This window comes from Mangifera indica, chromosome 2, assembly GCF_011075055.1.
Source record: "Mangifera indica cultivar Alphonso chromosome 2, CATAS_Mindica_2.1, whole genome shotgun sequence".
Lineage (NCBI taxonomy): Eukaryota > Viridiplantae > Streptophyta > Magnoliopsida > Sapindales > Anacardiaceae > Mangifera > Mangifera indica.
The window spans coordinates 16,759,045-16,770,221 of record NC_058138.1 but is presented as its reverse complement, the minus strand read 5'-3'; the positions used below and the strand labels follow the sequence as shown (position 1 = coordinate 16,770,221).

The window sequence follows — 11,177 nt, the reverse complement described above, 5'->3', positions numbered from 1 at the left end:
TTCAAGCAGACGTCAGAAATATGGGCGGCCCACGGGCCTGCTACAGCATACAATATCGTCCGAATGCTTATGAAAGGAGGCCGAATCCTTTATATATCAAGTGTTATCTTATTATTATTTATATGTTCCATAAATGTATTTTTTTTTTTTCATGGGTGAATTATAAACAATTAAATATAATCAAATATAAATATGATGAAATGGAGTAATTTTGGCACATATATTTAAATCCCAGAAAAATAAAAACCCACTACAGGTTTATTATATTCTGAGGAGTAGGCTTTGTTTGGGCTTGTCTTTTTAACACAATCTATTTGTTTTGTTTTCTGGGCTGTTTATCTATCACTTATCTATTGTTTTTTCGTGAATAAAAAAGGATGTGGAGTGTTGGGCCTTTCAGTTTTGTTTGCTAACACTTGGGAAGGTCATTGGGCGGCGGCAAAAGTGACTCATTGGGGCCTTTCCCATTCTCCACAACAAATGCCATCTCTAGCCCCCATGTCGAATGCACCTCCAAATGGCAATGCATGAACCAAACACCTACAAAACCAACTATTTTATTAGAGAATGCAAAGAGATTTTATTATATCATAACATATTAGTATGATAGAAAATTTTTCAATAGGAAGGCTATGATTTTCTATACTAAATCACTAGAGAAATTTGAATATTTTAGGAAGTTATGTATATATAAGTTACCTGGATTATCTGCTATGAATCTGATAGCCATCCATCCACCACCAGGGACACTAATGGTGTTCCTCTCTACAGGGTCGACAAGATTGAATTTCTTTGGGTGCTTGTCGGCGTTGTAGTTTCCTAACCCACTTCCAATTGCGAAGAAATTGAAGCCATGCAAGTGAATTGGATGGCTTTCAGGGGCAAGCATTGCTGTATTTTGTAAGACTAGTTGAACAGTTGAGTTGTAACGGAGGCGATAAACTCTTGTCCCGTTCATGGTTTGAACATTTGTTGGTTGTGTGCCTGTATAGTTGTATTTATTTGGTGGATTGCGAGGGAAATCGTCAGTGTAAACTCCTTTTATATTAAAGAAATGAGCTTGAAGGAGTGAGATACTTGGCATATTGAAAGTGACATTATTAATGTATGCCACAACATGATTGCCATTGACACAAGTTTCACAAGGATTGATTCCGAGGCCAATAGTGAAAAAAAGAGAATGATCTATCTTCAAAGGGACTCTAGTTGGATATTCTTTTGAATTTAGGCTTCTTAAGGCAACAGTAAAGTTGTCCACAAGTGGGGTGTCATTTTGAGCAGATGGGATGGTGACAATGGTGGTTGTATCATCAAAGGTACCAAAATAGTGCAACATGCCAGTGGCGGTTCTGCTGTTGACGACAACGGGAGCGTCCTTAAAAGGTGAGGCCGTGACCATGAACTTGCCAGTTCCAAGGTTTGTTTCTAAAAGAAGATTTGTGGTTTGGCCTGGAGCCATGAGAACCATTTCAGTTTTGAAGGGCTTTGTATATGAAGCATCAACCTCAATCACGGTGAATTTATGGCCAGCGATCTTGAAGAAGAGATTTTGATTCAATGCAGCACTGATGACTCTCAGCATGTATGTCTTACCGGGTTCTACTGGTAAGGTATATCCTCCTGAAAATCATGGAAAGATCATCAAAAAATGCATAAACAATACAGGAACAACGGATGTAAGGATTTTATGTTTGTGAGTATGAGTTCAACAAAAATTTATGTAGGTAAGTTAAACGGTCTATGTCTCTAGACATGCTAAAGAATTAAGTTATAAGTTTTTATATATTACTCTCTGAAGCGCAGTTTGATACTGGCCCTGGATAACCATTGATGGTGTGAGCATCAGACACATTGGGAGCTAGGCCAGATTGGAGAGCTTCATTGATGACAGCTTGAACATCTGATTTCCACCATTCAGCTGCAAGTAACAGAGTAATTAACCAATTAAATTAGGTGTGATTAACAAATACAATAAATTAAACATATGATTGAATTGGGTAATTACCTAATACGATGACAACTTCCTGATGAGGTTTGGGGAAGGGATAAAGAACGCCACGTTTGGGCAAGATAACAATAGCTCCATGGAGAGTGGCTCGAAGCCAGAGAATGTGAGCATGATAGAGAAGTGTACCCCTTTGGCCGGTGAGCGTGAAATTATACACATAAGTCTGGCCAGGTTGAATCGGACACTGTGTTATGTACGCAGGACCATCAGCCCAACCAGTCCGCAGTTGCTTAACTCCATGCCTAAAATTATGAAGTTTGACTTTCCACAACTTCATAAAATATATTTTAGAAAATAGAAGTAGTGAAAACACGTTTGATAGGATTATGTTAATTACCAGTGGATTGTGACGTTATAATGGACATGGTTGACAACTTTTACAAGCAGTGTATCGTCTTCTCTAGCAATAAGAGTAGGGCCAGGGAATTTTCCATTGACTGTGACGATAGGTTTGGTTGAACACAATTTAGTGGTGTTCTTCATTACCACCTGAAACAGTGATCAATGTAACATATTGAGAATTAACTTAATATATGTTGAAATGGGTGGTTCAACAAATAATACTTATAAAAAATATAATTATGAGAAAATATAATTATAAATTTATAAAAAATTTATGAGAAAATATAATTTAGTCAAAGACGTATACAATCCCCATCGTGACATCTTAACTTCTCATTTAAGTACTCAATCTCAATCAATTTTACGTGGAAAATGAATCAACTTAATTATAAAAAATGTAATTCTAACATTTACTTCACATCACCGACTCAATAAAAAACCACGCACCCCCAACAATATCGCTTCTTTAATAATTTGACACAGAAAAGTAATCATTACTTGGCACTGTCGGATGACCTGTCACCTTATATACTTTACATAGATTTTAAAAAGGCCAAAGTACATTCCGCCCCCAAGGTTTGGAGTATTGCCCCTTTTTTTTTGCAAAATTTTAAAAATTTAGCTATTCATCTGTTACCTAAATTTTATTAAAATTTTTTATTAAGGTTAAGATAAAATCATTATTTATTTAATAATATTAAAAAATATAAAATTTTATATTATTTCTCTCCTTCATTTGAAAAATTAATAATTTTTTTTTATGATTAAGTTTTAAAAAGTTAATATTTCCTTTCTAGAGTTTGGAAAACTAATCCAACGATTATCTGGTGAACAATGATCACTCTCTCTCCGTCCCGATGATGTCTCTCCCTTTTTAATGTTTTCTCTCCCTCTAGCATTCTTTCCCAACAGTGTCTTCTAGACGAAACCTTGTTTGGATGACGCAGAAGACGTCATCCAGATAAAACCTTCATCTGGATGATGATTCATCACCCAAGTTTGGATTATTTGTCATCGTCTAAACAAATGTTTTGTTTGGATTCGTTTGTTGGGAGAGAGCACTGAAGGAAGGGACATCGTTAGAGAGGGATAGACATCGTTAGGAGGGGGAGGGAGCAGTCGTCGTTCGTTGTAAAATCGCTAGATTAGTTTTCCAAATCATGGGGAAAAAATAGCAATTTTTTAAAACTTAATCTTGAGAAAAAATTATTAGTTTTTCAAATTAATTGAAAAAAATGATATAAACTTATATATATTTTAATATTACTAGATAAATGACAATTTTATCCTTGATTCTAATAAAATTTTTTAATAATAATAATTAGATGATAGGTAAATATTTGAGTTTTTAAAACTTTATGGATAAGAGTTTCGAAAAACACCAAACCTTTGGTGGGATCAAGTCTTTTGGCCTTTGAAAAATTAACATTTTTGTGATAAACGTGTCAAAGTGCTTAAACTAATAGCATAAACGCGGAGCTTCCAAAATACTGAGAAATTAGCTATTAATTAGGTAAGCAAGTCCATCGATTGATTACAAGTTTACATGAATAAGCCAATCAAATTGATGGAAAAACCTTAGAAGCTGAAATTTTCTTGCACCGTTGGATTTTAATGATGTGATTATTTTAATATTCATGTCGGCTATATCAGTCACTTCATCAAGGAATGGTTTCAAAATATTCTGACAGAAAAACGTAAATTAGAAGCTCTCCTTCAAATGGATCAAGAAGATTAAAAAAAAAAAAAAATTCAAGGACCCGGATGAAAACCCTAAAATTCTCTTGTTATGTGTTTAAACATGCAGAAACTCAAAGTTAATTATGAACATGGCAAACTCAAAGTTAAGCACATACAATAGAAATTGCAGAGACTGCGAAGCGAAACATGAAAATAACACAATGAGTAAAGGGCTTACATTGAAGTTGTAATGTCGAACCAAGCACTCCACTGAAGCCGGAAGCAGGCAAGCGATCAACAGTGTAACGATTCGAATCCATGGCGCCATCTCCATTAACTCCTTGTCTTCTCTCAGCTCTCTTAGTCTCAATTGTTTTTTATGTCTATAATAATTCTGGTTACTTCAATGCACTTACTAATCGTCAGGTAAATGGCCAATCTGGCAAATCTTATATATAATATAAATTGGGAAGCTCTGTTGCCAAGTCGTTTTTGCCAGTTAGGTAGATATACACATATATACGTATGGGAACTATTTTTAAATTTCTTGTGCTTTACACAAAGTATATTTCTACCAGTCGAGAACATTTCGGAAGCAAATTGCTTGTAATTGGCCTCTATTATTTGATGCCAAATTTTCCAATTCACTTGGTGGTTTTAGCTAACGTAACCAGAGAGAGCATTGATTTTTAACCCAGGAAAAGGTCAAAATAATAAGATAAGCAGACCAGTGAAATTGAGCCTACCCGTTTTTTCACTTGTTTTCATCTTTCCATTTTTATTTTTTCCTGAGGCAGATGGGTTATTCATTATAAAATGAGATTATAATTATGACATCATTAGTCTTAATTAAGATTGTTTAAGTGTGATGATCACCAATTGATACACGTTAAAGAATAATTAATTAGATTGCTTATATTCAATATTTTTGAATATATAAAATGAGAATTCCTTTGGATTTGCATATAATAAGAGAAAAAAAATTGGGCTCAAATAGAAACTATATAATATATTAATTTTAATTACTGGATTAATTTAATGATCTCTTTAAAGAGATTATGGATTCCCTGAACGGTGTTGAATTTGCAGTTGAAGGATGCCTTTCATGGACTGTTTTAATGTATCGATGTTTGTCATCCAAAGCGTAGATTTCTCTTAGAGGATGACAGCCCATTCATTTAAAAACGTTTGCTTCATTATATTATATTCATGCAATTTTTTTAAATAATTTTTAAATTTTTTACAATTGGGCAGACTTAATAAAAAGTCTAACAAATAAAGTGACTGGAGATAATATTTTTTAAAATTTTCTTGGATTCATCGGTTTTGGTTCTAGAAGATCATTGAAGATTCAAACATCAGTTTGAAATCAATTTCTTTTGATTGATTAAAAGTCTTGTAACATGACGAAGTGTTTTACGAATCTTATTGACCTTGTGATGTAAAAACTAAACCAACAAATGAGGAAATATTATAAAATTTTCTTTGAATTTTCACCCATTTTCTTTAGTGGGCTCTTTCTCCATCGCTTACCTAAAATACTTCTGCGTGTGATTGTAAGATGAGCGGAGTCTTGGGCCTAACACTTCGGAAGGTCATGGGGAGGTGGCAAAACCGATTCATTGGGGCCGTTCCCATTATCCACTACAAATGCCATCTCCATCCCCCATGTTGTGTGCACCTCAATATGGCAATGCATGAACCAAACCCCTACAATACAACAATTGTTCAATTAGAGAATGAATGCCAAGACATTTTATTAATTTATTGTAATTGATAATCTTGGAGATATATTACCTGGATTATCTGCCCTAAATCTGATAGCAAGCCATCCGCCGGCAGGGACACTAATGGTGTTTCTCTCCACAGGATCAACAAGATTGAATTTCTTTGGGTCTTTTATAGGATTGAAATTCCCTAACCCGCTTCCAACTGCGTAAAAACTGAAGCCATGCAAGTGCATTGGGTGGCTTTCCAGGGCAAGCCTTATCGTGTCTTGTAAGACTAATTGAACAGTTGAGTTGTAAGGGAGACGATAAACTCTTGTCCCATGCATAGTTTGAGGGTTTGCTGGTTGTGTGCCTGTATAGTCGAATTGATTTGGTGGGTTGGCAGGGAAGTCGTCTGTGTAAACTCCTTTTATGTTGAAGTAATGGGCTTGAAGGAGCGAGATAGTTGGTGAATCAAAAGTGATATTATTAATGTGAGCGACAGCACGATTGCCAATAGTGCAAGTTGGACATGGCATTGTTCCAAGGCCAATGGTGAAAAAGAGAGAATGATCAATCTTCAAAGGGACTGTAACAGGATATTCTTTTGAATTTAGACTTCTTAAGGCATCAGTAATGTTGTCGACAAGTGGAGTAGAGGTGTTTTCAGAGGGCCAAATTGGGGTGAGAACAATGGTGGCTGTATCATTAGGAGTACCAATATAGTGTAACGTGCCAGTGGCGATTTTTTTGTTCTTGAAAGGAGAGGCAGAGATCATGAACTTGCCGGTTCCAAGATTTGTTGTTAAAAGAAGATTTGTGGTTTGGCCAGAAGCTATGAGAACTGTATCAGTTTTGTAGGGCTTAGTATATGAAGCATCAACTTCAACCACGGTGAAATCATGACCAGCAATCTTAAAGTATAAGAATTCATTCAGTGCAGCATTGATGACTCTTAGCATGTATGTCCTCCCGGGTTCTACTTGTAATGTATATCCTCCTGAAAATAATGGAAACATTGTCAAAATATATGCAAACATGAATGAGCCCTAGATTCCATTATTCAAAGTAATTGAATAGAATAATGTTATACATAATTAAAATGAGTGTTATATTGGATATCAATGATAATATGTCATCCTGTAATAGAATATTATTTTATCTTTAATTTAAAATTACCTAACCATAAATACTTCATATAATATTTTTTTAAGGCATACATAATTTTATTAAATTGACTATATAATCTGTTTTTTTTTTTTTTTAAGTAGAATCATCAATTCTCACTAGCCCTTTCAAGAGGTTTGACCCTACATGTGTAACAAAAAAGTTAGATAAATTACTCTCTGAAGGGCAACTTGAGGTAGGCTCTGCATAGCCGTTGATGGTCTGAGTATCAGACCTATTGGGAGTAAGACCAGTTTGGAGAGCTTCATTGATGACCGCTTCAACATCTGATTTCCACCATTCAGCTGCATGTAAAAGTTTAAACAAAATCAAATTATAAACAATTAAAATAATCACAATAAATCCAGCTTTTTATGATTGAATTGAGTGATCACCTAATACAATGACTTTTTCCTCGCGCGGCTTAGGGAAGGGATAAGGAACGCCGCCTTTGGGTAAGATGACTATAGCGCCATGGAGAGTCGCTCTAAGCCAAAAAATGTGAGCATGATAGAAAAGTGTACCCCTTTGGCCGGTGAGTGTAAAATTATGCACATAAGATTCGCCAGGTTGAATCGGACACTGGGTTATGTATGCAGTACCATCAGCCCAACCAGTACGAAATTGTTTAACTCCATGCCTGAAATATATTGCATTTATTATTTATATCATTTTAACTTTAAAAATGGAAAATAACAAGTTTTTATTATGAAATTCTTAATTACCAGTGGATTGTAACATTGTAATTGACACGATTGTTGACCCTTATAAGCAATATATCGTCTTCTCTAGCAATGATGGTAGGGCCTGGGAACTTTCCATTGATGGTGACAATAGGTTTAGTAGAACATAATTTAGTAGTATTCTTCATCACCACCTAAAAAACAAACAGAAAATTCAAATAAAGTATCGAGAGTATTTGACTAATTTTAAACATTGCTACTTGTAGATTAAAAATTCATTAGTGAACTGTCGTCTTATTAGACATTCTACAACACCTCTTTAAAACAGTTTTCGTGGAGTATTGAATCAATTTAATTATAAGAAAAAAAATTCTTACGAGGTTATCAAGAAACCCTTAAGCTTCATACAGAAGTACACTTCGTTGACCCAATTTTGGCATTATAAAATATGAGATTTGGGTGTTGGATGGCCTGTCACCTCAACTTAATTACATAAATTTGGAAATTGATATTTTCGTGATAAACATGTAAGTACAAATACTAGATTATGAGAATTAAAGGGCAATGGTGCCAGTAAGAAATAGGTCAAATGACTATTTCTCACCTGTGGTTTGAAAGGAAGAAAGATTCCTACTTTCTATAATTGAAAAAACCCTTTTTTTTCTGTTTATCTGAAAAAACCTTTTTTTCCTGTTTATCGATCAAAATTAATTGTTAGTTTTATATTTTTATAATTTAATCTAAATATTTATAATAAAAGTATAATGAATTGGTATTTTATTTTTAAGATTTAAAATATTATAATAACACTCTTTATAATATTTTCCTTAAGACTTAAATTGTAATTTTTTAAAATTTATTAATAACAAATGAATATTTTTCTTAAATTATTTACAAAATTATCATATATATTTTAAAAAATAAAATTATAATATCAATAGTTTGTATATAATAGTTACAATTTTAATTTGTTGTGTTTAGATAGGTTCTTCAGGATGTAATTGTTATTTTTTAAATTATTGAGATGTATATTACAAATTTAAAAATTTTTAAAAACACCACAAACTTTTTTCTAATTTCAAAAATCTCTTAAAAGTTTTTATTAACACCCCCAACATTTTCAAAAAATAAAGTTCACTTCAAACATACAATTAATTAATCTCATTGACATTTTTTTCTATATTTATATTAGTAAACGTTTTTTTAAATATTTTTAATTAAAATTATAAATAAAGATAGAAAAATATTTTAATAAAATTTGGAGAGTAAAATGTGATTTTGCTTGATATGTTTTTTTTTTTTTAATTTTTAGTGAAAAGTATTGAGGAAAACAATTAAAATAATTGACCCTTATAAAATAAAGTATGCCAGTAATATTTAAAACTTTATTCATTTTGTTCTTGGGACAATCAAATAATGGATATAAAATTCAATATATAATTTATTAAAAATATTGATGAGGTATTTTGTGAAAAATTGAAATTTAATTTAATATATATAATGAATTTTTATGTGGAATTTAAAATTTTTACAGTTAATTTCGTGTGTATGTGTGTGCATATATATATATATATATATATTTTAAATATATAAATTTATATGTGTTATTATATGATTAAATAATATTTTATTTTTAATTTAAAATTATTTAATTATATAATAAATATGTATATATTTATTACTTAAAACAAATACCTATAATTTTATATATATATATAAAAAGTTATGAAAGTCAACTGGACAGGGGGTGGTCATGTGACCCTTCCTCCGTCCGTCTATGCTACTAAGGTAAGCAAGTCCACCGGTTAAGTATAAGTTGACTTGAAGAAGCCAATCAAATCGATGCAAAAAGCTAGGAAGCTGAAATTTTATTCTTATTTTCTTATTATGAAGTTCAGTCACTTGATCAAGTAATGGTTTCAAAATATATATTGGATTAAAAAAAAAAAACGTAAAAGGAGAAGCTGTGATTCAAACCATCCAGGATAAAAATTTTCAGAAGGTAGCTTTGATGAAGACTCTGAAACTCTCTTGTTTTGTATATGTAATATATATATACAGAAACTCAAAGTTACAAATATGGCAAACTCAAACCCTCTACTAGAATTTTCTTCTAAGTGCTGTGAGTCAAAACATATGCAATAACACAACCCTAAATTCTAAACTCTGAACCTTAAATGAGTTTGTGCAGGGGACTTACATCGAAATTGTATTGTCGAACCACGCACTCCGCTGAGGCTGGAAGCAGGCAAGCCATCACCAGCACAACGACTCGAATCCAAGTCGCCATCTCCGTCCTTGTGCGCTCTCAGCTCTCTTAATAGTCTCAACTCTTGCAAATCTTAATATATAACATAAAGTAAGTGCGAAGCTCTTTTGCCAAGCCGTTTTTACTAGTTAGTTAGTTAGATAGACAATTTCGCTTAAAAAAATCAGCAGGAGAAGAAAAGTAATATTAAATTTCTTGTGCATCATACATGATGGTCATCTAGAAAGAGCTTTGATTTTCAACCCAGAAAAATGTTAAAGTAATGACATAAAGCAACAGAACCAACCTTTTTTCACACTTGTGCATTTTCGTCTTCCATTTCCATTGAATGTACTTATTTTACATATGAGCTGGTATGACTTGAAGGGAAAATACACTTGAAAGATTACTTTTAAGTGGGATTGCTTTTGGACAAGAAAAGAATCACGGGTTTGCAAATAATGTTATTAAATATTGGACCTGTAGACCTTCAAACGTGAACAAGAATGCGGGCGCCAATTCTTAATTATATATTCAGATCTCCCTAGGGCTTCAAACTGTCGATGAATCAGCTGAGCTGTTTGAGGGTTTTTTTTAGTCAATTTCAAGTTTCTATTGCTTCTGAAATAATTTTCAAATGTATGATGAAGCAAAAATACGAAAAATAATTGAAGAAAAACGAATATGCGATATGTTATACGGGCAACCCCCGTGGTACAGAAGCAACCAGCCACAGAAGTCCGGGCAGATTGGCAGACTCTGAACAGTAAACCGAATTAGATTAAAAATCTATTTTATGTCCAATTCTTTCTTTATATCTATCTTGTATCATTATAATAGATATGAAAATTAACCGATGGATCCTCACCACAACTACGGTAACATATCTTGCACAAGAATCTAAAATTCATACATGAGTTGTGATGAAAAGTCTTATTAACACAAACTTAAAAAAAAAATATTAATTCCATATATATAAACAAATATTACCATTTTTTTCATACAAAACTATATGATTAAAAAATTTTAAAGTGCAAGAAAAGAAAACAATTACTTCACATGATTATGTGCTGTCACGTCAATTTCTATAAATAAATTAATAAAATTTATTTAAAGATACAATCACGCTTAAGAAGATAACAATTTTTTTAATAAGTTATGAATAAATTTGATGATAATTTTTATATTGATATAATTATATATACAAATAACAAATATAAAATTATGTACAAATTATAATATATTATTATATAATTAAATAATTTTAAATTAATGATAAAATAATATTAAATTATATAATAACGTGTTATCATATAAATTTTTACTTTTTATTTATAAAA

At 32.2% G+C, this 11,177-nt stretch overlaps 2 protein-coding genes across 2 annotated transcripts; both read right to left on the bottom strand.

The window, feature by feature from the left end:
• Window positions 1-211: 211 nt before the first annotated feature.
• LOC123209471 (laccase-4-like) lies at window positions 212-4,377 on the bottom strand. The gene is made up of 6 exons (XM_044627545.1): window positions 4,269-4,377; window positions 2,346-2,497; window positions 2,006-2,250; window positions 1,790-1,918; window positions 700-1,620; window positions 212-540 (listed from the first exon to the last, which is right to left on the bottom strand). Exons 1-6 carry the CDS (start codon window positions 4,362-4,364, stop codon window positions 410-412), a joined length of 1,674 nt encoding a protein of 557 aa, XP_044483480.1. The 5' UTR covers window positions 4,365-4,377; the 3' UTR covers window positions 212-409.
• Window positions 4,378-5,392: 1,015 nt separating this feature from the next.
• Window positions 5,393-10,538, bottom strand: LOC123206286 (laccase-4-like). Its single transcript, XM_044623449.1, has 7 exons — window positions 10,145-10,538; window positions 9,790-9,930; window positions 7,632-7,783; window positions 7,302-7,546; window positions 7,083-7,211; window positions 5,828-6,739; window positions 5,393-5,740 (listed from the first exon to the last, which is right to left on the bottom strand). Exons 2-7 carry the CDS (start codon window positions 9,877-9,879, stop codon window positions 5,610-5,612), a joined length of 1,659 nt encoding a protein of 552 aa, XP_044479384.1. The 5' UTR covers window positions 9,880-9,930; window positions 10,145-10,538; the 3' UTR covers window positions 5,393-5,609.
• Between the last annotated feature and the right edge of the window lie 639 nt (window positions 10,539-11,177).